General features: G+C 36.0%; 1 protein-coding gene across 1 annotated transcript; it reads left to right on the top strand.

The window, feature by feature from the left end:
• The first annotated feature begins 7,387 nt into the window (after positions 1–7,387).
• LOC118251287 (opsin-5-like) lies at positions 7,388–27,347 on the top strand. Its single transcript, XM_035553270.1, has 5 exons — positions 7,388–7,475; positions 9,735–9,897; positions 11,253–11,380; positions 13,041–13,375; positions 26,736–27,347. The coding sequence occupies exons 1-5, from the start codon at positions 7,388–7,390 to the stop codon at positions 27,345–27,347; spliced, it is 1,326 nt and encodes a 441-aa protein (XP_035409163.1).
• Positions 27,348–27,825: the final 478 nt, after the last annotated feature.

Below are 27,825 nucleotides of genomic sequence, written 5' to 3'. Positions count from 1 at the left end.
ACCAATATGAGAATTTAATTTCCCCAAGAGGAATCGATTGTTTTAGGCCTCAGTATCAAATTAATTGTTTCTGTCATTAATTACAATGCTCAGATGAACAGCTAAAATCATAATTTGATGATCTGACAAGGAGATAATAACAATGGAATAAACAGAATATATATATATATTCTTTTGATTTTTAGTATTTTGTGATATAGCAATGTGCAAATAATTAGAAAGTAAAACTTGACATATTTTCTCCCATTTGCTTAAGATATTCAAATAAAATCCCGACTTGAAATTAGTTTGGAGAATTCTTCAGCTGATAGTTCTTGGTAAATGTACAGTGGAAGTTCTGTCCATATTGTGTTGGTTAAATATATAATCCACAAAGCATTTTTCCTCTTTTTAATTGGGTATGGCTATTATATGATATAAAATGGAAATTTAGTAATTAAGTTTGCAATTCAAAATTCTCTTTGTACTGCTCATATAATGGCCAGGTCTGCCACTGATCCACTGCAAGCAAGTAAAAGAATATAGAGGAATAATCTACTGTAAATATAGAAATAATAACCTGAGAATGCAGCTCATGTACATCTAAGAGTTTGTTTCGGGCACTGTAGTGCTTTGATATTTGTGGGAAGCAAAAGAAAACACTCCAACAGAGATATACCTTGAAGTTGGTCAGAACTTTTCAGGAACCTAGTGCATATTGATGGTTGTAAGTACTACTGACTTGGTTCTTTAGTAGTATTATTTGGCATATGTATAGTGATTTTGCTAGAAAGAACAATAAAAAAAATCAATGTGGAATACATTATGTTTCTAAAATGTTTATCTGAAGGAACTTGAAAAGTAGCAGAGGGGGAAAATATATCTTTATAAGCTGGATAATCCATAGGAATGTTCCTGTCTGACTTTATCTTATTTTTTTTTTTCAGTGGTGATTTAGAAGAAATCTTTGCTTTGTTATAAAGAGAGACAGATCAATCAAATACAAAGGCATACAACTACGTTCATCAAACAGCCCACAGTACTGGGAAAAAAAAGGCTTAACAGCAACAGTAATTTATGCTGACCAATGAGTTCCCATTGCAACTCTGTGACTGAGAAGAAATATTAGTTTTGCATATCTAAATAGGGAAATATTAAGTAGGAGAAGTTAGGTACTGCATTCATTAAGATTTTTTGGGAAGTTAGAATCCTTGTGCCACAGCAAGAGAAATACAGACTGAAGAAATGGGAAGGAGCCAGGGAAAGCTTCAAGAGTGACTAAAAATTTCCCTCATAAGATAATTAAGAAACTCCATCTATTTAACCCAAGTGACGAACATGACTGCAATATCTTATGCAACTGTGTATTTGGGGAGCAGATTTCTGATACCATAGGGTTGGTTTTTTTTCAGTGGTTGAGGGTAAAAATATAAGTCAGTGCTTGGCTGCTGATGCTAGACAAATTCAGGTTAATTACGGGAAAAGAAAGATGTAAAAAAAATCCATATTGAGAATAATCAACCTTTAGAAAATATTGACTAGGGATTTAGAAAAGTTGACTGAAATCTCTAAGCTTCTGCAAACAGAAATTACAACGTGCTTATACCTTGTAATTCAAGGAGTTGGCCTGGAGGTTGTTGGTTCCTTTGCTGATTACAGTATATGAGCTATGCAAATGTAAATCAGTTGAAGACCTAGCTCCTACGTATAAACTGATATTTAAAGGCCTTACTCTGAACATGGAACATTCCTGCTATAGGTTCATAGGTGGCTTTTTTATTTTTTTTCCATTTGTTTGTTTTGTCTGAGTGCTTTATCTTCAGATTCATAAAGGAGCAATACACAAACAAAGCATTTATTTCTCAATTCCCTGTTCTGCTCTGGTTGTCTATACAAGCAAGATTTATAAAGAAATTTTGAAATTGATAACTGCAAGAATATGAAGATGTGATTTCCCTAGTATACTTTACATTGAAAATTGATTGTAGGAAGAGAAAAAGCAATGAGGAGAATAGATGATGAGGTTGAGGAGAAATAACCATAATTTAGGGGGATTTTTTACTGGAAAAGAGAAAATGGGAAGAAATGGGACTCATCTAGATCAGACTTTCTTCTTTGTCCCATCTTATCAGTTTATTACTTTGAATATGAGAAATGATATAGAGAACATAAGATGCTTAAGCCATAGCTTCTGTACGAAGCCTACTTTTTATCTCAAATGTAGATGATGCAGTTTTCTGCCTTGAAATAAATAAAAGAATTTGTGCAAATGTAGACCAATTAATTAGCTGAATAATCACAAGAAACATCAATAGATGCACTGAACAGGCAAATACAAATTTATTTTGCATTTTACTTTTAAAGCACCTAGCAGTAATTCTAGGTATTTTTACTATTCTTTTGCCTACAAAATATTATGGAAGTGTCTGTAATTTCATTTTATTTTTTCTTAATACTGCAAGGAATTTTTCACATTCACTATTTTGATGGTATGAGCAGCAGATCAACTTGTTAAATCTGTCTAGTCTATAAAAGTCTGGAAGAAAATGAGGGCAATTCTCCAATGTAGCCAAATTTGTAGTAAACTTTCCTGTAATTGTGGTTACCTTACATTGCAGCTCAGAAAGGAGAATTCAGTGTGGTCCCACTGAATGGGTGGTTGTTCAGGACTGTGTTTATGAAGTGCATTTCTAAGAATAATAGGTTTTATAAAAGATGGGATACGTACATGGTAGAGGTGATATTTTGCAACTTCCAAGTCAAGGGAGGTGACTGTCTGCTTCTACTCTGCCCTTGTGAAGCCACACTTGGAGTACTGTGTCCAGGTCTGGGGTCCCCAGCACAAGAAGGAGGTGGAGCTGTTAGAACAGGTCCAAAGGAGGGCCACAAAGATGATCAAGGGGATGGAATACCTCTTTTAAGAAGACAGGCAGAGAGAGCTGGCATTGTTCAGCTTGATGAAGAGAAGACTCCAGGGTGACCTCATTGCAGCTTTTCGGCACTTAAGGGGGCTTATCAAAAAGATGTAGAGCAACTTTTTTTTTTTTTTTTTCTCAGGCAGACAATGACACGACAAGGGGGAATGTCTTTAAACTAAAAGAGGGGAGATTTAGATTAGATATTAGGAGGAAATCCTTCACCCAGAGGGTGGTGAGGCACTGGCACAGGTTGCCCAGACAAGCTGTGAATGCCCCATCTCTGGAGGCATTCAAGGAGAGATTGGATGGGGCCCTGGGCAACTTGATCTAGTGGGGTGTGTCCCATGGCTGGGGGGTTGGAACTAGGTGATCTTTAAGGTCCCTCCCAACCCAAATCATTCTGTGATTCTATGATTTTAAGAAAAAAAGGTCATTTATTGATTTGTAGTATCAGAACCCTTGATATGTATCCTTGTTTTTTCTTGCAGAAATAGCCCTTGCACATTCAAGGATAAGTTGCTGCACACATGACACAATGCTCTTTGACTTCTAATTAGTCCTTCCAGCAAGCATTATTTATAGAAGTTGGAGTGACATGATGTTGGAAATGAGCATGATTTCAATCCTGTGCTCCAAAAATATGGCCATTTATAACCAGAATGGGAAACAAATTAATTTCTAAAAGAATTTTCCATAAGGCTGAACAATGATAGGATCTCAGTGCATCTATGCGTGCACACATAGCCAACTTGCTTTATGATTGTACGCTGAAATGGCAATGTAAGTGAACAAAATAAGCGAATAGAAATTTGTATATAAAAATGTTTATTCGTACAAGTGAATGAATAGTTGAAGTCTAATACATTTTTATGGAAGTTAATATTACGACTTCCAAAGTATGGCCATGACAAAAAAAGAAAAAGTTCGTGTTTATCAGTAAAGGCTTCTGTGTGCTCCTTATTCTTTCACATATTGTAAAATCATGCAAGTTTCTGTCTGTATGTTCTGGTAGCTTTTTTATTTTATTTTTTATTTTTTATTTTTTGTCAAAATTACTTTTAGTAAACCTTTTTTAAAAAGGGAAGATTTTTTTTTTTTTTAGTTGGAACAGTGATTTGCTGTATGTCATACATCTAATGGATACAGGTGATTAAAAAGTATGTAGAATCCATTTCAAAAAAGCCTCATATAGAACTATGTATAATGCTTCTTTAGTAGAAAAATTAAATAATTATTTAAATGCATTTGAAAATTATTCTAGTTCTGTCTTAATCATTTGTTGTTGTCACTAGATTTCAAGTGACATGATTTGAAATGAAATAGTACATACCAGATATTGCATATACTTTATATTTAATGATGAATTATTAGACTATATTAATTTATTTGTTCTACCTCCTCCTGCTCAGTTGTATCAGTTGTTGAATACTTTTCATACCAGGTCATCTTCTGCTTAGCTTTTAAAACTAATATATGTAGTGCAGGGAAAGAACAAAGCATTGAATACCTAGGGAAAATGTTATTTGGTGAAGATGAAAGGACTGGAGTCAAGAGAATACTATCTGGAGAGAGAAAATGAGATTTATGGCAAAAATGCACAATGAAAATATTTGAACCAAGTGTGACTTTGTACCAATTTATTGAAACATACCTTGAGTATAGATGCCTTAGTTGCTATCTTGTTTATGGTACTTAACTATCAAAATTTTAATGTAGCTGTTTTAGCTTAGATTCATTTAAATATATGATTTTTGTGTCTTGACAAGTTGATCTAGATGTTGAGAGAAGGAGGGAAAAAATACAGATAGAATATTTTTCAAAAATCTTTATGTAGTTCATCAGCTTGGACCAAAAAAATCCACCAACAAACAACCAAAAAACCAAACAACAACAACAAAAAAACACAGTGAAACTTGATGATATTTGCCAGTACTTCAGTCACAGTTTTGCCATGCAAAACAAGTTAGACAATGTCAAGTGGTTTTTGAGAAATCTGCATGCATTTTTTTTTTCAGTTCCTCTTTGAAGATGGCTTTGTCTGCCTTTTCTAAAAGTAGTGCTTTTGCTTTTAAATTTTAATTTGATTAAATTCTGTTTGCAAAGCCTTTCTTTCTGTAACCTGCCCAGAGCTGTTGACTTCTGATGTGCAAAATTAGTCACTATACTTAACTACGAAATTACTACAAATGTCTGCAAAAAGGTAAATGTTTGGAAACTGCTTAGATGACGACAGGTTTCTGGAGACTTAGCAGCTTGAGAATTCATGATTAAAAAGGCTTCAACTCATCCTGAGAACATGTAATTTTAATTAAAAATTATTGTAAAGAACAGCAAGAAATGTTTGTGTTATTAAAAAAAAAAAAAAAAAAAAAAGCATAGATTTCCAAACAGTGCAAATGGGAACACATTGAACTGCTTGTTCAGGTGATTATCAAAATGTTTTTTGTTGGAAACATTTTTTTTTTTTCAGGAAGGATGGGTTACTTTTACTTGAATCTGATATCATTTCCCTTATCTTTTTTTATTTTGTTATTTTGATGACATAAACAAAATAACATGTTTTTGTTATGGACAGGAATGCTGGATTTTGGGCAGTTCTTGGCCTTCACATAATCTCTTCCAGCTTGTGAAGAGAATGCCTCAGGGAGAAAGTAGATGAATGTCCTGTCGTTATTTTTGTTTTTGTCTCTTGAGGGCAGTCACATGCTGCAACACTGGCCACTAGGAAAATGGTAAAGCTGAGGCTTCTAATGTGAAATCTTGCTGTTGCTGCTTCTGCTTAATGAATAGAAGAAATATTGGTAAAAGGATTAGAGTATAAACATTATTGCTGTTATGCAGTAGGCTTAAAATTCCTTTGACGGAACTTCTGGTGAACAAACTTGTAAACCCTTTGGTGTCTGTAGTGGAGGTGTCCTGGATTATAGCAACTGAGGAAATAGGGATTTGTGTAGAAGCAACTGATGGACCACTGACAGAATAAGCAGCCTCTGGGAAGCTGTAGGGAAGGTGGACGTGACAAATTTAGGTAATCAGCTTTATTACACTGGAAGAATGAAATGCAGCTACAAAATCATTATTTAATGTGGATACACACAGGTTAACTAAGAATAAGAGGGTTGAAGAGCTGTGTGAACTAAAAGCTGTATTGTTTGCTAAGGTGACTTCATTTCTCCAGGTGCTTTTTCTTTGCCTTTTTTCATGCCCTCAAGCCAAAGGCCTAAAGCTGTGCTGCCTACTTCATTGGGAGCTGTTGGGCTGGGTGTGGGTTGAAAGAGTGTGGCTGGTTGCAGTGATCACACAGGAAACAGGATCTTTCTCTTTGCAACAAGAAACCCAATGGAAGCACAGAGAAAGTGAGTTGTGATCAGCAGTGGAAATGTATCATTATCAGAGACAAAGGCTTTTGAATATATTTAGAGGATTTTTGTTGAACTTTCATTGTCATATTTTTGTAATAACTTCAATTTGCCAAGAACAGCTCCAGATAATCTCTAACACTCATAAGATAATACAGCAATGGCATCTGTGAGAGAAGAAAAACCAAACCAACGAAAGATTCACATCTGCTAGACTTCTTTATTAGAAGACTCCTTGAATACAGGAATGGCACATAACAATAAATGGTAATTCTGGCGTTTTTTCTGAGTTAACACGAGTATGTATCTCAGACCAACATAGAGACAGTTGACAGAAGCTCTTTTTCATTAGTGTAACTGTCTTCACAAAAGCATTTGCTAGGGAAAGCTGAGCAATATCCCATTGACTTGACTTGTCACACCATGTCTCTTTGCTGAAGACCTTATAGATGTAGTTATGTTCAGAGTTGACACATAGGATACCTGAAAAATAGACTCATTTACATTTAAAAACTCACTTTGTGAAATGTGAGAGTTCAGTCTGTTGCAGCTCGGGGATAGGGAGATTGGCAGGATCTATACATTGAAGGAAGGACTGTTGATTTACCTTCAGCCCCATTTTCTCTCATAAACCTTGCCAGTTTCAGAACTAGAGAAAACATGGTGAGACAAATTCAGAAAGGTGGAGGATGGAGGTAGGATATAAAAGTGGAATGTTTGTGGACCTCTACATAAAGTAAAGTGATATGAATTTTAGAAATAAGTGCATAGGTAGATATTTCTTATGCATTTACATTCATGTTTCCACTTATTTGTTACTCTGAGGCTCTTTCCACAGAATCACAGAGTGGTTGAGGTTGGAAGGGACCTCTGGAGGCTTCCTGATGTTCAGAAGGAATCTCCTGTGTAGCATTTTGTGCCCATTGCCTCTGGCATGTTCACTGGGCACCATTGAAAAGAGATTGGCTCTGTCTTCTTCACACCCTACATTCAGATAAATTAACTCCTAATTAATAAAATAAAACAAAATTCTCCCTGTCTTTTCACCTCAGAACATCTTATAGCCCTGTAGAGAGCTTGCAGTTACCTGCTTAGATTTTGATTTTTTAATACTTTTTTTTTTTTTTCCAGATGGGCCCATTTTTTGCTAATTCAACATTCCAGTCCAAAATAACAGAAGAAGCTGATATTGTTGTTGGAATATGTTATATAGTATTTGGTAAGTATGATATTGTGATATAAGTGCTTATAGATATTTGTCAGTGTTTGGTGTGGTGAGGAGAATGAAGCAACCTTAAAGGTCAAGTTTGTTTCTGACAGAGATGAACTTCTGTGTTTTCATAAAAGGGGAAAAAAAGTATAAGGTAACATCATTAAAAGACTGTAGCCTGTGTATTTTGTTAGGAACAAAAACTTTCATCATTGTCAGGAAGATAAAGCTGGACAGGAATGTTGGATTTCAAGGCCCTGGCAGTTCTTGGCATCCATATAATCATCATTAAGTCTAAACAAGAGATTGTCTTTTTCCACATATCATTGCAAATCACAGAATAGCATATCCTGACTCCTCATAATACCTGAAGTATAACACCAAAAGCTGTAGTCATAAAGTGTCTGGGAAAGGTGCCAGAAAGATCAGGTTTATGGCCGACATCCACAGTCAATGCATTAGAAAGTGAGATTTCTGGAAAATGAGCTATGCTGTTAAAGAGGAGGCAAATTTCTCCTCCCTAGTCTTGGTCTGACTGAGGAGAAAAATTCAGATCCAATCCTAATGGTATCGGTCAGTATAACCATGAGTTATAGGAAAGGAAAGGCAACACTGGCACCAGGAGAGCAATGGCCACCCTGGCTAAGCAAGGTTGACATCTGGTGCTTCAGAAGATGGTGGAATATCCTAACAGGAAAAAGAATCCTCCCTGGAATTTTACTTCTCTAAGGCAACCAGTATTGGCACTGAAGTATGGGATTAATGCAAAATAAATATAGTGCCAACTAAAAGTGAACCCATGTCTCTAATTCTTATTGATTGTCAGTGAATATTGGCATCCTAACAGCTTCAAATATTAATAAGTTTTTCAAGATGTTTTTTCAACACATTGATTAAAAAATGTTGGTGAATGTGAGCACTCTTTCTTTTAGAGCGTAGTTTTATATGGACAGCTGAGTTTGAGAGGAGACTAATATCCTGGCTGGACAATGCAGATCAATTTAGAGAGAGAAGTCCCTGGAGTATTTGTACTCCTGAATTTGCAGAGATTGTTCAGCTTACAATAAGGTTATTGCAGAAATCTGCATTTTTTCTCCCACCAGATGGACTTGAAAATTTCAGATGTAGTTTTATTTCTGCTTTTGGTGTTTTCTATGCTATCAACAACAGATAAAATGCAGAACTTCATACTGACAACACTGCTGGTAAAATACTGAAAACTTCATCTGTGTCTGCTCCTTGCATCTCCTCTCCCATCTCTGCTCAGCTAATTGTACAACATAATGAAGCAACAGAATTTTTCCTTTCTGGATCCCTTGAGAATCAACCATGGTCAGATCACTGAGTCTCTTTTCAGGCTTTGTGTCCAGCATCTATGGTGTCAGTTGTACCAGAGTTCATGCAGAACCCTGAGTAGGCAGATCCAGATAGAGTATGTTCACAGGACCATAAAAAATGGTTTGATCCCGATAGAGTATTCCATTCATTGCTGACACCTTACGGCAACAAAAATGTTAGTATAAATTTCTGTGCAAAAATTATTCCAGAAGTAAAATTCAATGGGAATGATTGGCTTTTGTCTCTCCAGAAGATTTTAAATTATAAGTATCTTAAATGGGCTTAAGGAGATCAGTGATCTAAAGGAATTCAGCGTCGCTGCTTAATGTTATTTGTGAATCTGCCATTCCCTTTAAAAGAAAATATCATAATCTGTAGAATATTTGGGAAATTTCCTATGAGAGTATGGTTAAATTAAGCTCTTTTATGGGTATAATCCAGAGCCAATGATGGTTTGCAGTATAGCTCTCCATGTAAATTGTTAACCTCAATTTCTATATCTATATTTACATATATCCTATAGGTAAAGTGGTGCTTTTTTCCGAAGTTATGCAGAAACAGACTGTGAGGTCTATGAAAACATTTGGGCTCTTTTCAAAGGCTTGCCTTCCCATGGTGTTAATAAAGAGATAGGTCATTTCATTTAATGTATAAACTTCATTTAAAGGTCTGTGGTCATTTTGATATCATTAATTAGATCTCTGTAGATAGTTTGATGGAAAAAAAAAAGAAGAAAAAAATAAGGATAATAATAATAATAATAATAAACAATAAGAAGAAGAAATATAAAGAAGAGAAAATCACATATATAAAAAAGAGACAAGTTTTTCTGATAAATGTTACCATGATGGCAACACATTATTCCAGGGCAAAAAAAAAAAAAAAAAGGCTAAAAATAAATGTTTCTTCATATTGTGTGTTTCTCTGCAGGAATATGCTCCTTGTGCGGGAACAGTATTCTCCTATATGTCTCCTACAAGAAAAAGAATTTGTTGAAACCAGCAGAATACTTCATTATTAACCTTTCCATCAGTGACGTTGGTATGACTCTGACATTGTACCCTCTAGCTGTAACCTCCAGCCTTTCACACAGGTTTGTTCACTATGCACATGATATTTAACATCCTCTGCAGGCTCTGGAGGTCTGTGTCAGTGAGGAAGACTGAATTACTCTGCCAGTTTTCTTGTCATAACAGTGGAAAATAATTAGAAGGACTGAGAGGAGTATGCTATGTAACAGCAACTTAATAGACTGCTGGTATTAATTAGCATTCATTTCTATTTGAGGTTCCTATCATCTTCATTTCTGCAGGGCTGAGATTTTTTTCCAAACATGCACGGTTTGTTCCACTACCTACTGCATTTATTCTTCAAGGGCAGAATTATTTAAGTGATGGTGATTATTTTTTTAATCATTTTTATTTTTTTAAGTTAGGCAGTGAAATTTAGTAGCATAAAAAGAAAACCCTGAACTCCTGAATTTACTGATGATCCCCAAAAGTAATGGTAGCAATGGCAAATAGAAATTTAATATTCCAGATTAATTTTTAAGCCAACACTCTGAGTGTAGAACACTTTCATTCCTTTACCACTTCTGTCCACTTTACTCATATGAATTCAACCTATAATCATTGAGAAACTTTTTTTTTTTGCTTGTTTGTTCTTTTTAATCTTCTTTAAATTTTGATTTAAAGGTTTGGTATACTGACTAATGAATACTATGTCTTCAAAATCTAGAATGGGACTTTTGACAACTGCTACTGCAAATCATGCATGTGTCTTAATAGAAAGTGAGGAGATATATTGATTCAGTTCAAATTTCTATTCCTCTGGAGAACATTCACAAGAGAATCCGTTGATTTTGATGAAACCTGGCTTTTAAAAAATATCTAATGTTAGTGGGGATAATAATAAAGAGTATTAATTTATGACCTTGGCCTACTAGTGGTAAGAATCACAGAATCATACAGAATGGGCAGGGTTGGAAGGGACCTCTGAAGATCATCTAGCACAACCCCCCTGCTGAGCAGGATCACCTAGATCATGTTGCGCAGAATGGCATCCCGGCGGGTTTTGAATATCTCCAGAGAGGGAAAGTCCACAACATCTCTGGGCAACCTGTTCCTGTGCTCTGTCATCCTCACAGTAAAGAAACATTTTGATTTTTCGTTTCAGAATGTTTATCATTAAGATATATCGCTTTGTTTTATAAAAATAAAGAGGCTCAAACATCATTCATAACAATAAAAGAAGGACATGACTACTTTACTGGCTGTCTTTTCCACTGAGTATCTCTTCAGTAGTTGATAATTTTGCAACAAGTAATTTGATCATAAAGTTTTATTATTATTATTTTTTTAAGGCTACATGTATATATATTTCTACCATATAGTATTACATTTAAGAAAGAGAGATATCAAAGTATTAACTTTCTTGGTTATTTTCCAGGTGGTTGTATGGGAAACATATTTGCTTGTTCTACGCATTTTGCGGGGTGCTGTTTGGGATCTGCAGTCTCTCAACACTGACTCTACTGAGCACTGTGTGCTGCCTCAAAATTTGTTTTCCAGCTTATGGTAAGCTACTGTTTCTGTCTTAGATCTTTTTTTTTTTTTTTTCATGTGAACATAGACTACCATATCTGGGTTGCATAGCCTAGCATGTTTTTATAGAAGAGATCTTTTGCATCCAGTCGAACAATTCGTGTGTGTGTGTGTGTGCGTGTGTGTGTGTGTGATCATTGATAACTAACTATAGGGCTTATTCCCCATATAACATAACTATATATGGAAATTATTACTTTTAAGCTCTTTTAACTCAGGGTGGCAATTTGGAGAAAGGAAATAAGAGTTCTGAGCTGAAAACAAGGCTAACCTGAATAAACTAATGATTTCAGAGTTTATTGCTACATTAGATAAAGATTTATTCATACAGATTTATGTTGATATAAACAACTGGTGCTATTCCCCTTTCTGTTAACCCTATTTGTAAGAGGAAATATTTCAAATAACAACTTTGTCTTTAAATAGCACCTCACAATCAACTAAAAAATCAGACTGTTTTGGCAGACTATTGGGTTGTTTAAGAGACAAGTGTTAGCTGGTTAACGGTTTTGAGCATCTGAGGGATGCAAATCATTGTTAGGCATACTATAAACACTGATTTAACATCTGAACAACTTGGGACAAAAATAAACACCACTGCAGATTAAGGTTTCTAGTACAGCATTGATCTGGAAACACATCCCTTACATTTCCACTCAAGAGCTAAGATTTTAATTATATTTCAGTGATATTTCCAAATGGTCTTATAAGGTATCCCTATTTTTTAATGGAGTTTATGGAAATTTGAAGGCATGACCTGAGAAAAAAAAAATCCGCTTTGGGGCATTCACACAAATCTTTAATATTTCTTATAGGAAAAGCAATTTTTTTTTATTATTATTATTTTTTTTTTTCCCAGGGTTAGGCATTACTAATAATCTTACCTCTAAGTCAGGAGATAAATATGTTTCCACCGAGGTTTTTCTTTTCTTTCTTTTCTTTTTTTTTTTTTTTTTTTTCCCCTGAACTACTGTTTGGATGGATTGTGTTGTTGCTCCTTTTTCCTGCTTCCCTAATTAAAAAAATAAAAAAAAAGTACTGATATGTACTTGTAAGTAATCCCCCCTTTAAGGTGTTCTTTAGACTAGAACTACTTTGAAAGTTGTGCCCAACAAAATACCAAAACATATGTCGTAGGCTTGGTTTCGTTGTCTTGTGATTATGAATTTTTCAGTGCTCAACATGTATTCTATGTGAGCTCTACTTGTAGAGCAAGGCTCCGCTGTACTGAGTGTTAATCTGCTCAGAGCAAAAATACATTACAATCATCAGAATGCTTACAATTTGTGTTTAAACCAAACCAAACCAAACCAAACCAAAAACAAAACCCAACCCAATATCCCAATATCTTGTTTGATAGCAAGAGGAATGAAACTTCTATCAATGTAATGGCTTGTGAATTCAGCATATCGATTGCCTGGGTGTAGTTAAGTTACTTTGCAGACAGTATTTTGAGAAGCAAATCTCTAGAAGGTTATAAAGAGTTATTCTCAAGCAAAACAGAGAACAAAAACCCAAACTTCCAGTGTGCAATACAAGAAGCCTATTAATAAACCTTTGAATTGTTCCAATCGTTAACTGGAGCTCACAGCATTGTTGTGTGATGATCTTCCCTGCTTATTTTGTCTTCCAGGCAACAGGTTCAGGAGAGAACATGGACGAATCTTGATAGCCTGTGCTTGGACCTATGCATCAATTTTTGCCTGTTCACCCCTTGCTCACTGGGGAGAATACGGAGAGGAGCCATATGGCACAGCTTGCTGCATTGACTGGCGTTCCACCAACGTACATGTCATGTCCATGTCTTACACTGTTGTTCTCTTTGTTTTCTGTTTTATTCTCCCTTGTGGAGTAATCATCACTTCCTACTCACTCATTCTGATAACTGTGAAAGGATCCAGGAGAGCAGTGGAGCAGCATGTCTCTGGCCCCACCAGGATGAACAATGTGCAAACCATTACTGCCAAGGTATTTGGCAAGCTGTTTTGGCAAGTATTTGGTGTTTGGCAAGTATTTGGCATTTGGCAAGTCTTTGGCAAGCTGTTTTTGCCAAAACTGGGCAGCACCTTTCAAGAACCAAAAAAATTCTGAGAAGGGAATAAAGAAGGAAATGAAGCCAGTCCTTGTTGTATTTTTGTTTCAGAAAATAGTATAATCTTGTGCAAATTTATTCTATGGCAATGAATTGCTAAACATGTAAGTAATAGCTGTGCTGTTTCTGGAGGGTGATAATTAAGCTCACAGAGTTTCATTACTCATGAAAACAGAGATTTAAAACATTTTCTTAATTATTTTCTAAATAATCTGGAATATTCATATAGAAAATTTGGACTTTTAAATGATATTATGGAAAATGGAGTAAAACTTTGAATCACAAAGTAAAAACATAAGTATTTTATAGTACAAAAGATGTCTTTTCAGATGGCATTGACAAGTTTTGGAAATATTTCTTAACAGTGAGTCTCTGATGTTGGCTCTTGGTGTTCAGGTTATCTTTTTGGTATTCCAAAAATGTTTTCATTTCTTCATGTACATGAGGTCTTCCATCATCATCCTTCTCTTAGATTCTACTAACACAGATAACTGCATCTTTGTAAATACTTTTTGAACAAAAACCTTTTCAGATTTGTGTTTCACTGGCTCGTACAGTAAAACTAGACCCATGGTCAGAGAATTTGTTGTGAAAATTGTTTCTTGCTGCTAAACTACATTCCCCTCCTTTCCATGAAAAGATCAACTTTTTTTTTTTTTTAATATACCAAAATATAAGACAAATTTGGCAGCAGACATTAGTTAGGAGTGCTTCAGTCTTTAGATAATACACCTCTTGAAAGACATGAATATAACTTTGACTCTCAATTATCTTCACTGAGAAAATCTTTTTCTTTTCTTTATTTAAGTGAATCCTTCCCTCATTTCTCTAATTATTTTATTTATTTTTTTTTTAGCGTGCTGTTCTTCCTCATCAAGTATCTTCCTCACCAACTTCAACTTTCTGCTTTGAGTCATTGATCCTTTTCATTTCTCTCTTCAGGAATATGGATGCTCTCATCTGCAAATACAATTGAATATCTCACAAATCTGCTTCTGTATAAATGATTTACTTTTTCTATTCCATATTAACAAGCTTGGTCTCTCTCCGACATCGCTCTTCAGATTACCAAATACAGAGTAGCTACACTAGACATCTTGAGTATCATGGTTTTCATCACTGTGGGAAATACTATCCTCCTACCTACTCTCTACAACCTAAATATCTTATTCAATCCAAACAGTTTAAGGATGAAAGAGTATGCCCATGTCTTTACTATTCCTTATTTACAATAAGCCTTAGATAGAATATTTCCCAGTTAAAGCTCTTAAGTATATCTCTGCCCCACTTCTGGATATTCAGTAGACATTAATATTCTTACATCTTTCATTTAACTACAGTATATTTTCCTTTAATTTTTTAATTAAATTTTAATTAAGGACTTTTCACGACTTGTCCTATTTGACCTCTGTAGCCACACCAACCATGTTAATGTTGTGGTCTGCGTGGAACGATTATTTGTTGAACTGTAGTTCTTCCTACTGCATTTGAGCAGCAAATATGGTACAGCTTACCTTGTAGCTCCTATTAAATTAGAGATGACTTACAGCCCACTTTTCCTCTGGCCTTATCCATCCTGCTCTGAAATCAGGACACTGTAACTTAGGAGTCCTAGTCATATCTGACCTCTGCAATCTGATCCAGCTTCAACAGAAGGGCTTGGGCATTGTCTCCATCTTGAAAACCTAAATCCAGAAAATGACCTGGGAATTTAAAACAGGACTTAGACACTTAGAGTCCATCTAAGCAAGGAAATATGATTCCAGAAGTTTTGCTTGGCAGCTTCCTATGCCTTGAGGCTCCAAGTAATTGCCACAGGTTCCTCTTATATTGCAGGTTCCTGCAGTTTGTTTTAATCTGTATTACTCTGTACACTAAGCAGCTATCACTTTCCTAAACCATATTAACATAACTAGGTCATAGCATTAATTTTAGGTCCATTTCAGTGTATTTGTTGTTTTTAGTAGCAATTGAATATTTTAAAAAGAAATAACAATAAAATACAGATAACATTCATTATTACTAATCTACCTTCATTGCTAAAAGATCTGTCTGTAGCGCTTTTTATTTTTCTTTTTTTTCTTTTTTCTTTTTTTTTTCTGTGCTACTTTAGAATGACAAAAGCAAGATTTTTAGAAAACATAACGGGATCTGTACAATGCTATTTGTGTTTTTTGTGCTTCTGAGTTTACAAGGTTGGCTAACTACTGAAATTGCTTTTATTATTATAGAGTTCCATAAAAATCAATTATAATGCATACTGAGAACGCTATTCTCATCTAATTTGTTCACAACTGTATAGGTTTGCCACCTTCTGGAAAAAACATGCTCTGGACATGTAGATAAGACAGATAATATTATGAATGTAAGCAGAGATGTAGAAAACTGCCTCTTCTCCAGGAATTCCTTGGGATTTAGCAATTTCAGAAACATACCCTAGCTGCTCCTAGAGATTGAAGGAGCAAAAATACTATGCATGTAACTTAACATTTCATCAAATATTTGTCCAAATGTCATCACTGAATGCTCTGCAGTACACTAAAGTTAAAGTCATAGCAGGGTAAGTCTTTGTCCTGGGAAATTGTGTTCATTTTTGTGTTCTGATTCAGACTTTGTGTACGACCTGGAACAAATCTTATGGTCCTTAACTTGTATTTCTTTGTGATTGTAATTTGTGATAGCTCTAAAGTACATGATTTGAAACACTGAAGTATCATTTGGCTGAATAGGAGAAATCTGAATAATTCACATCTTTTCTAAAATTGCTTGTTGCAGAAATAGGGTATCTGATTTTATTCTCAGCATAAAATGCAATGATTTGCATAGAAACAAGACAAATCTAGCATCATGGATGTTACCTGGGCTTAAATTGCTCTTCTACAATGCATGGGCACAGTGCTTTTCTAAAATCATTTTGTTGTTGTTGTTAAATTAATAAAAATGTTACCCCCAAAATTATTGTATAGCTGTGGCTACAAGCAATCTTGAAAGTTTTGGCTAATTACAGGTGCAAAGATCTATAGACATAATGGGAAATAATATAGAAATAAAACTGGAAAAATGTTACTCTTCAAAGAAACCCTGCAGTTTAGAATGCAAGATCCCAAACCTGAATACTTCATTGTAGTGCGTAAATCTACTCCTGAATTTATAGAAGAGTTACAGAGTTCATTGCATCTCTTGATATTGTCCACCTTAAGTTGATGCTTTATTTGTACAGCACAGCAATATTGCAATTTACTGTAGGCATTTCAAAGCCATTTGGGGATTAGCAGTCATTGTGCTATTTCAAAATGTTGGCTTTGCTTGTGTGAAGGGAAATAATCTGCATGGAGGCACAAACAGCCTTAGTTCTAAACTTACAGTTGCTTTTGTTATATTATAGGCTGTATAGCATATATTGGTTTGAGCTGGAGGCAATCAGCTTTTTGACAAGTGTGGGAGAATCTGGTTTACCTATAAAATACATGTTGAATGTACCTTACTGCCAAAATTTGAGATTCTGTTACAAGTTACAGCTTGATGAATAATATTTTAAATCTTTTCCTCTTGGTGTACAAATAATAGTATGGGCTTTTCTTGTCAGTTACTTTTCAGACTTTGCTATAATTACTTTGGAATATTTTGCAAGATACAATTGCAATATGTGTTGGCTTTGCGGGGTCAATAAACTGCCAAACTGCAGAGTGTTTAGTTGGCTAGATTTATGATTCCTATGTATAGTGAAACTCTGCCAGGTAGGAAATTATGGCCAGTATTTCCCTTACTGATGAGAACTAAGCAAGGTTAAAATACCAAACCAAGACCATCAGGGCAGTCACAATTAGCTACAAGACTCAAATTCAGGAACCTCTCCTGTTTTGCCTGGTGTTTAGCCCGCTAGCTTCGTTTTTTTTTTTTTTTTTTTTGCATACTTTTGTCTCTAGGCTCTGGTATAATCTACTTACACTTTCTGAATGCTCAGCAAAGTTTGCACAGAGAGACAGTCTCCAATTTTCTACTGTAGGCTTCTGGTCTTGCTGGCTTTTGAAGAAAAAGAGAAGCCTAGCCATAGGCTAGTCTGTGAGACTGTGTGTGTACCACTTGCAGTCTTCAAGGGCCCAGAGGCTGAGTTCAAGGTCCATGCTACCTGACCCTAACATAAATTCTGTCACCAGAGGGGACAGGCGATTTGTAGGAGTCTGTCTTCATCTCTATGAGCCACTGTGGGGAGCAGGCAGCATCTTGGCAGAGGCTGGTGAATGAGCTGGCAGATCTGAGGTGATGAAGGGATAGCTCAAGGGTCGAGAGGCATTTCCTCCATCTTGTTGCATGCCAACCAAGCTAGTTGGCTCAGGGGAGTAGCATCCTAGTACTGCTCATACATTACTGTAGTGACTGTGCTTCTCAGAAACTTTGTAGTAGCAGCAGTTTCTATATGGCACAGTGTTTATTAGGCCTTGCTCTGGGGTGCACAGCTCCCTGGTATTTTAGGGGGACACTGAAGGTATAAAATTGTGACCTCTCAGTACCACTTTCCATATTTTGATGAAAAGCGACCTTCAAAAAGGAGATTGAAACTACAGTATCAAAATAAAAGATGTAAAAATATCAAGCAATGGGAATTCTAATGATACTTTTATATTTTCCTATTGTCACCTGTGACCTGGATCAATGAGAAGGCTTCATTCCCAGCTTTCATAATTGCACTGGGTGCTCCTTCATTTCTGAAAATAAATCTGTATTAGCAGTTCATGCAGGTCTCTGGCCTGAGATACACCGGTGAGATCCTGTGAGATATTGGAACTCCCCCTGGCACTTGAGTGCACAGGAGGGGATGCTGGGCACTGTGGGGACAGACTGGCTTACAAGGGTCATTGATGCCCACTGGGGTTTTGTCTAGTGTGTGATGCATGCATACCTGTGGATTCTGACTGTGAACTAAACTTTGCTTTTGCAACTCATGAACCATAGAAAGAGTTGTGTTGAGGATACAATGAAGAGCAGAATCCAGGTTTGGATAAGCTCTGTAGACGTAAACAGCCATGAAGGGATCTGGCCCTAAATCTAGAACTGGAATTCCCCTCTGAGGGAGACAGATCTTCCTCAAGCTTGTGCTTTCGGTGGTCCTAGGGCAGGGCAAGTAGAGACTGTGTTTATTGTTGTATTTCATTCATCAGGACACATATAATGATCCATGTACATGATGAACAAGTTAGTCCATGAGGCAAAGACTATAGATTTCACTGATGATGCAGTACTGTACACTTTTATAATAAAATGTTTATGCCACATTATCATATTATTTCTACTTAGAACTGGAGGCAATATGTGTTAGTGCCTGAGTACAGGAGAGGGTGTATATATTTATGTGTACTTTTTGTAAGCTGTGTGCTAATCATGGGACTTGGGAAAAAAAAAAAAAAAAGACAGCTACCAAAAAATTTTCAGCAGTAGGAATTAGATAAAATTAATAACATTTTTTGCTATATTTTAGCAAGGGAGTTGAAGATTTACCTTCGTGAGTCTTGCACGACTCAGCACCATTAAGCTGAGCAGATCTGTAAATCACTAAGTACAAAAGAATAAGTGAACATAATAATGCCAGATTGCTTAAAAAACATGCTGGTAAAGGTCTGTTCCCAGGTCTTGTGAGCAGGGTAATCATTGGAAAGAGGTCTGTTGACTTGTTTTGGAGAAAACTTCAATATAAATCAGGTGTTTTTTTCTAAATCATGATACTGTAACAGCATTTTACTGTTTACTATTTTTTACTCTTTTGTGTTTTGGTGGCTGAAGGGAGAAGTAAAATGCATGACATGAAGTTTCAAAGCTTAGCCCGTGAAATTCTAATTTCTTTTGCTGCTTCCTTTATTTTAGCAGTGCATTGGCTCAGTGGCTTATTATTTTGCAGAAAAACAAAGTAGAGGTTGTAATAGTCTCCCTTGAAGCATAAAAAAAATATTTGAATCAGAGGAATTAATTTGCTGCTTATGCATTTAGACAAAGTCTCACAAACTCTGAAAATAGTTGCACTTACCCTGTCAGAAACAATTTATAGGAAAAACTTTTTATTCTCAGCAGAATAATTTTACCCGTAGCAAATACTTTAAAAGTGAAAGGAAAGAAGAAAGCATCATTTTATTGGCTTTGCCATAGCCTTATCTAATTATCTTCCTAGAGTCCGTTGTTCCTTTTTTGCAACCACTGAGAACTAGGAATCCTATAGGTCTTTGCTGCAATAATCATGCCACATAAATAAATTGAGAAAAACTAAGGACTTGCTACAAATATTTTCTGTTTTTCAAACATGAAGGCATTTGGCTGCCAAAGTAAGCAAAAGGTTCTACAGAGAAGACAGATGATAATGAACAAAATATGATTTGCAGGGAGGAAAACAAACACAACAAATACTTTGTTTCCTGCAATAGAAACACTGTATTGGAAAAACGTACCCCAAGCCCTCAGTAATGATGTCTTACCTTCACCAAGACACCACAAGAGTTTGTTGTTGAGTACCAAGTCTGGGCACCATGCAGTGTGGATGCGACTAGTCTGTGTCTGATCCAGACAACGATCCCCGATCTTATTTTATTTAACAATTTATTCTTATAGCCAATGAGACTATAAAAACTCGACTTAGTGTCCAGCATCTCCCACTATTGTGTATTAGCTTTTAGGTGGAGAGCCTTTTCTAAGACAGCTTAAGTGCTGGGAAGAGTCTTTGGGAGTTAGTTTTCTTTACAGCCTGCTCCATTGCTCCTAGCTTAGTAGCACTGTGCAGGAGAATGTTTTAAGTTTGCATAGTTGTGGCCACCCCTTCCATGGTAGTACCACATCCTGTCCTCAAGTCTGCAATGCTCCTTTTGGTGCAGTCTGTTACTAAATGAATGACAATGAAAGATTTGATTGACTTTTGGCAAATCTATTTGCTTTATTAGGGGCAGAAATTGCTCATTGAGACTTCTGGCTTCTGTTTAAATCTAGGATAGTGGACTACAGTTTGGGCTGAAATGAAAATTTTGAAAACTCCCTTGATTCACAAGATTTCTAGATTTCATCTTATATAGCACAAGCAGTTTGGCCTGCTGAGACTCTTCTTTGGGATACAAAAATGCATGAGGCTCAGGGTGACATTCACTGATGGCACTTTTACAATACCTGTGCTTCGTATCTGCTTCTATTGGTCAGAACAGACTGGACCCAATCTTTGGAAGCTTTCTGGGAAAGACGAGCAATGATTCAGACTTGCAGCACTGAGGACCAGATGGTTATGTTGTACTCATTAGGTACTCCTGAGAATTTTACTTTTACAATCACAATATTTTAGTGTATATATATATATGCTTGTACATTCTGTTATTTTCTATTGAAAACATGGGGTGAATGGCTCCTGAACTCAGACATACGGAAGTCAGAAATAGACGTTAGCCAGCAAGGATTCAAATGAGATATTTCTGTTGTAATAACATTTTCAATAAAAAACATAGTGATCAAATGGTTTGAGTTTTTAATTAGTTTTCAAAATATATGATCTGATAAAATCTGTTTTCCAGCTTACTTTAAACCACTAGCCCTTGCAAGCTTTGTGCTTTCTTACAAAAGAAATTTACAGTAATCCTAAGAGAGAAGCTGTGAAAGATTTGTACATTTGCATAGTCCCCCTTATTACATGGGAACAAGTAGCAAATCTCTGTTCCTGGCAGGCTGACACAAAGGAAGGAAGGGCTACCTCCCTGTGACCTGGTGACTGGCTGAGTGCGATTGCTTCAGAGAGGTTCTCACCACCAAGTCACTCCTGCTTGTTGTTTTCTCTGGTGTTTAAAGGTATGGCACACATTTCGGTATGGTCCCTGTAAGAAACTGCTTTTATTTTCACATCTCAGGCATTGCTTTTCATCTTTTGTACAGGGTGAAGAGTAAGACTCGATCACCTTTATCTTAGTGAGAGTAAATACATCATTGGGACTCTACTGCCATGCCAGAAAAGGAGATCCGTCTCTGCAAATTAAAAACTTCCTTAGTCATTCCAGTGTCTGTAAAAGACCAAATACAGAAATAAAAACCCTTGACAAACCTAATCCTATTTCGTGCTGGTTGGATGGAGGCTTACAGGTATTTTTGGAACAAAAATTGGAGCACACAGAAGCTGTTACTGATCGTGAAAGTCCCCACTCTCAGCAGCTCGTTCTGTATTACCCTGACACGGTCTTTGCTGTGCTTTTTTCCTTTATCTGTCATAAATTTACATCAGGAAATTTCTTGATAAAATAGACATAAATATATGGAAAATGCTTTATCTTCCAAAGAGGTCATGAAGTATCATTTACTTAAAAGTGTCAGCAAGCTGATTTCACCCAATAAGTACAATAAACATGTAGTTTGAAATAGCTTAATTAGGTCCTTAGCTTGTGCCAACAGTCTGGTTTGTTCCAAACTGTGTTGCCGAACTGGCACACACCAGTTGAAAAGCTAACTGCAAAGCTGATAGCATGCTGCAAGTGTGGCACATCTGTTTTCTTCTTCTGTTTACCTGCAATGTATGCTGTGTAGCTTGTATTCTTTGTTGTTAAGCTCTTCTTACAAACCACAAAGTTCTCCCAAGTTCCAACTCAATTGCAGTTCCCTAGGAGAGATTTTTGACTGTAAATTTCTCAGGAGCGTCAACTACCATTACATTTGGTATTTGAAAAATGCCCTTGTGGTTGTTTTACAGACACAAAGGAATTTTTCTCAGTTGTAACTGTGTTTATTTCCTTCTTGGGGAGATATTTTTGGAAGGTATTTGTTTATGGGATTTGCCTATGCTCAAGGGCAAACTTCAAAAAGATTTTTGAAAATTCCTCTATGTCTGATCATAGTGTTCACAAACTATGACAGAACCCTGTCTAACCTAAGAGGCAGAGCAAAGGTGAATCACTTCTTGCCTTACCCTGGAAAATTATTGTATTGCTGTACTCTTGTATTTTTAAAAATTATTATGTTGTATGAAATAATTTATACTTGCCAAACTACGTAAGTTCTAGTTCAAACATCCTAGTCCGAATAGGCCCTGGGTGTATAGGTGATGTGATGTATCTTGTGAAGGTATTTTTCTTATCTGCCTGTATGATGGACAGGACATTAATGATTTTCCTGCTCAATGAAATCTCTGAGTGATAATACAAATAATTAAAATAAAATTCTGACTTGCAAGATGTGAGAAGAAAGCATCACCTTTTATTCATACTGTCGCAGAGCAACAATAGGACACTCTTGATAGACACTTTGATTAAAAAAAAAAAAAAGAAAAAGTGTTAAAAATGTCCACAGATATGTGCAGCAATAAAAAGATAGCTCATAGGTCTGAAATTGTTTTTCTCTGTATTTCCATGATAAAATAAAGACATTACAGAAAGTTCATTATAGTTCATTAAAATATCTTCTCATTAACACTAAGGTGTTTGGATGTAAACCACTGATGGCACTTTCTACAGAATGTAAAGAATTACTTAGTGTTTTCTGGAATAGCCTCCATAACAGATAATTTTTTTACACCTTTATTTGAGACCTGCACATATTTTTCTAGGTCACATCTTCACATTGTTCCTCAGCCAGCCACATGTCTTCAGGCTGGATTTCCTCATGGTCTACAAAGGCTCAGTTTGCTGCTACTGCAATTTTAGCAGCTGTGTATTACAAGTTGATGCTAAAATTAGCCAATATGTCTCTTGCTCAATTTAATGAGGAAATCTGGACTACAGCCTAGAGTGAAATAATGAAAAGGCTTCTCTGTAGTCCAGCATGCCTGTTGTCCACCCTGGGCCTCATTGTGTAGTGATGCTTCAGGTGGTAAGACCTTCACATCCAAGACCAGAACTGACAACTGTCCATCAAGTATAGCTTAAAGAGAATTGGATCAATCACAGAGTGATGTAATGAAATGGGGTAGTTGACCTCTCTTGTAGTGTGACACTCATATTCATGTTTGAACAGTTCTTTTTGGTATAACGAGCTAATAAGTAAACATTTTGAGTTAATGAAATTTAAGAATGAATGTACAGATCACTTATTCTGAACAACCATTTCTGGTTAAAATGAACTCACCTTTGGAAATAACCTAACTGCTGCAGCGGTAAAGTTTTCTTCCTAACATATTCTAATTGGTTAGTGAGGCCTGAATTACAGAACCAATGTCTCTTTGTTTCTATTCTGACATTTAAATTTTTAGGTAACTTTTGACCACTGTGTTGTGCAATGAGTTAAGAAAGTATTTTGGAAGTGAACTTAAAATATGAACCAGAAGGGGAAAAAAAAAAGAAATACTCACAAGTACTCTTTTCCTTATAGTGAAACTTGTGGAAAAATAAATAAGTAAATAAATAAATATATATTCCTTTCAAAGCTTTTCTCTTATTATTTAGTTTATATATGGGTAATTGAAATCATGCATTATGGCTCTCTCATTTTGTTCTGCTGCCTCTCTAGTTTCATTGCAATAGCGTGCATTCAATAATTTTTCCTGATCATTTAGGAAAACTAACCAACGTATATTGCCTGCAAAAGTTCTCAGAAGTAGCTATGATACAACTATACAAATATACCATATCTCCAAGAACGTGTACTGAAGGACGTCTCTGAGGGCTTAGTGTGTTTATGCAATGTTCCACCCTTGGTCATTCTTCTGTATTTCAGCTGTTGGTTTTGTCTGCTCACAAGAACACGAAGGTGTCCTTTAGTTTGTCACTTCTGTGAGTTTCTTGTGAATGCTCACAAAGTTGCTCCATATCTGCTTCACCGAAACTCTCCTCTTTTGTTGTGTTTATGAAAAGCTTGACATTCTTTGCCATCTCATGGTGACATCGTTGGTTAGTCCACTCTTCCTACTTCTAACCAAAGGCAGATTATTAAGTGTCATCCAAGCGCTTTTCTATTAAAATCTAGACTTCTCAATATGTGACATGACAGTATAAATAATAATAACAGTCTCTTTTTACATGCATGTATATATAGCTGATATGCTCAAGTATCTCAAAGGGAGTTCCTTTTGCTTAGTTGCACTTCACTTAAAATTAGTTGTCTTAAGTTCAGCTTCAAAATTGTCAATGACAAAGACCTTAGAGCAATCTGTCACATCTATTACAGGCATACATCTTTGGATGATATCAATTGCTTTCTGGAGATATGTCTCTCTTTCCTTTGACATTGTAAAGAACCTTGACTAGATTAGACCTAGAATATAAATTTTGGATAGCTGAGGTTACGTAAAATGAATGTCCTGTTTTTGCTGTAAAAATGGTACTGAAGCAGTTCAGGAAGTAGGCTGAGAGCTCCTTGAAAGTATGTGCCAAATATCTTTTTACAGGAACAAAGTAAAACCAATCACAATCCCAGAGATTAATTGCTGCCATAAATAAGCCATCTGGGAAACGAACCAGTCAATTCTAATGTCCATTTCTTCTTGACGTGATTCTAAAGGGCCAAGGCACATTGCTTGCCACAAAAACTGCTTTTCATTTCATCCTGGAATGCCATGGACATGGACAGTTTAGGATTACAAAACCCATGCCTGTGACATTGGCTTTTCCACAAGTAGAGCCAGATCTTCAGCTGAGGTAAATAAATAAAGCACTCAGTGGGGAGGGGGGTGGGAGGGTGGGGAAGGGGAAGAGAGAAATTAAGTCCAATTTATCATGTGTTTTTGTCTCTTTCCATCTTTTCTTAACTAGTCTCATTCTGTCAAAATACTTTGCTTCTTAATTCTGACAAATCACTGCGGCTTTGGACTTCAGGTGAACCAATGGATATTGCTCATAAATGGGAAATTTCTCCTGTGCTGTTATTGTTATAGCAGATGGCTTTCTAGAGACATATACAAATTCATAAACAGATTTTAGCTTAATAGTAAAAACAGTTATACATGACAGACATTCCTCATAAAACTTGTGTTATATATTTCTTGGCAATCACCATGCATTTCTTCTTGCAAAATAAAGTTTGGGAAACTCTTAAACTTAGGGAGAAAATGATAGTATTTTGTGTAGATCTCTATGCCTTAAAGGAGTTTTATGTGTTTTCCTCTGATATTAAGTGCTCAGGACCTCTCTCTGTCATTCTCACTTTGAGTACAACAATGTGATCTCTCACAATAAAAATAAATAAAAAAAAAACCAACAAATATGATTTTTGCAACCTTGAATCTACAGCCAGAGCCTCAGTGAGAAAAGTGTTGCATTTTCAGTTAACCAAGCTAGTTAGCTGCTCTGTACTCCAACTTGCAGAGGTCAGTTCAGGGAGGTGGCACAATTAGCAGCTGAAAGCAAAAGTACTTTCTGTATGTCTTTTCCTCTCTTCGCTTGGATCCAATATTACTCTAAAGGGAATGGATTCTCTACTGTCTTCTTTATTTGTAAATACATACTCTTGGCAAACACGGACATTTGAAACTTCTGCAGGAGCATGAATATTCTTGTTTCTGTCCTTAAAATATGCATGTACTTCATTTATAAACCACGCTTAGAAGAATGCCCTGCAGATTAGTTTTCCTGTACAAGCTGATGCTTACAGTTTACTTCAGATTTCTCAGAGTCTATGTTTATTACTGATTAAATATTTATTCCTACATTTTACATATCTCTGTGATAATTTATACCAAAAAAAAAAACCACAATGATTTTTTTTTAAAAGTCTATTAAAGCTTTCTTGATATAGTTTACTGAGACAAGTAATTGGTGGGTAGAAGTTAATTTAAATTAATGAATTTAATTCATCTTCAGGATCATTCTGGTTTTCTGTTGTCAGTTGTCTATATATGGCTCCAGATGAGCACAAAAAATAAAATTGTTGAAGACACTCCCTAGCCAGGAAAACCAGTATTACTCATGAATTAGAAAGTAGATGGAAATGACTTTGCAATCCATATAAAAGCTTCCTCAGAAAAGTATCTTTTTCTTTTGTTTAGCTTCCTTTTTGGTGTAAAAAGAATTTTCATGGCACTTCAGTGAAAAGGAAGAGAAATGTAAGAGCTGATATGTTTAAACTTTGAAATTTACAAGTCTCACACAGAGTTAAGTTGCTGGACAAATACACATTAGGGGGCAGCTGAGGTATAATGGAGGATTTGGGGAGACTTTTAACATGGGGGATCAATTAGGTGGTATTTTTATGCATATACTATATTGACAGCTGTTTTTCTCATGCATGCAGTTTTTTAATTCACTGTTCTCTCTCTCTCTCTCTCTCTCTCTCTTTTTCTTTTTTTTTTTTTTCCCCTGCAAGCTGAGTATTGCTGTGTGCATTGGGTTTTTTGCTGCCTGGAGCCCTTATGCCATCATTGCCATGTGGGCAGCATTTGGATCAATAGATAAGATTCCTCCATTAGCCTTTGCCGTTCCAGCTGTTTTTGCAAAATCCTCCACACTCTACAATCCAGTTATCTATCTTCTTCTGAAGCCCAATTTCCGAAGTACCATTGCCAAAGATTTCACAGTTCTTCGACAGTTATGCATCAGGAGTTGTTTTTGTGTCAAGATGCTGCAGACATACAGATTGACTTTGAACACCGGTTTGAGAACATTTAAGGACAAAAGTGAATCTAGATGTAATGCTCTTCCAATTGTGGAAAGATGTTCTTATTTCCCCTCTGAAAAGCATGGTGATACTTTTGAATACTTTAAAAGCTGTCCAAAACGCTGCCAGGAGAAGCTAAGTGCTATGGGAAGCCCTTCTCAAGAAAGTGCAGCCTTGGAGAACAACCTCCTCGTAAAAATGAGGGAGGGCAGTAAGAAGTCGGTAAAGGTGATTGTGCAGGGAGAAAAAAGCACTGAACTTGAAAACTTAGAAATCACTTTAGAAGCAGTACCTGTGCATTGTGCATTTACAGACCTCTAGAGCTGCTTATATGAAGGAATCAAAGAACAATGTTGTTATACTGGACATATGAATGTAGCTTCTTCTTAAGAGCCCTTCTATTATCCCAGTTTATACACTATTTTCCTGTTCTTTCTCATGTACACTTTGATGGGGCACATGCTACAGCATGGGCATACTATAAATGATGTATGACTCTCTCCATGTTGACTTAAGTATATTGTGATAACTGTATTCACATCAAAAACTGCCAGACAAATCCTCTGTTTGTTTTAACTTCCATCAACCCCATTTTCAAGAGAACACAATAACTGTGGGGAACTTTTCTGTAAAGTGTTACCCTTTCTAGACTTTGTGTATTTTACTTCCTGTATGTTCAAAGCAAATAACACAACGTAGAGCTTTAAAAGACCAATCTCATGCTGTTCTAATTGTTATAACAACCGAAAAGTTAATTACCAACAGAAAAGTTTATTTTTGAAGAAGCGATGCTGAGCAA

This window comes from Cygnus atratus, chromosome 2 (assembly GCF_013377495.2).
Source record: "Cygnus atratus isolate AKBS03 ecotype Queensland, Australia chromosome 2, CAtr_DNAZoo_HiC_assembly, whole genome shotgun sequence".
Classification (NCBI taxonomy): Eukaryota; Metazoa; Chordata; class Aves; order Anseriformes; family Anatidae; genus Cygnus; species Cygnus atratus.
This window is presented reverse-complemented; position numbering and strand designations above follow the sequence as displayed.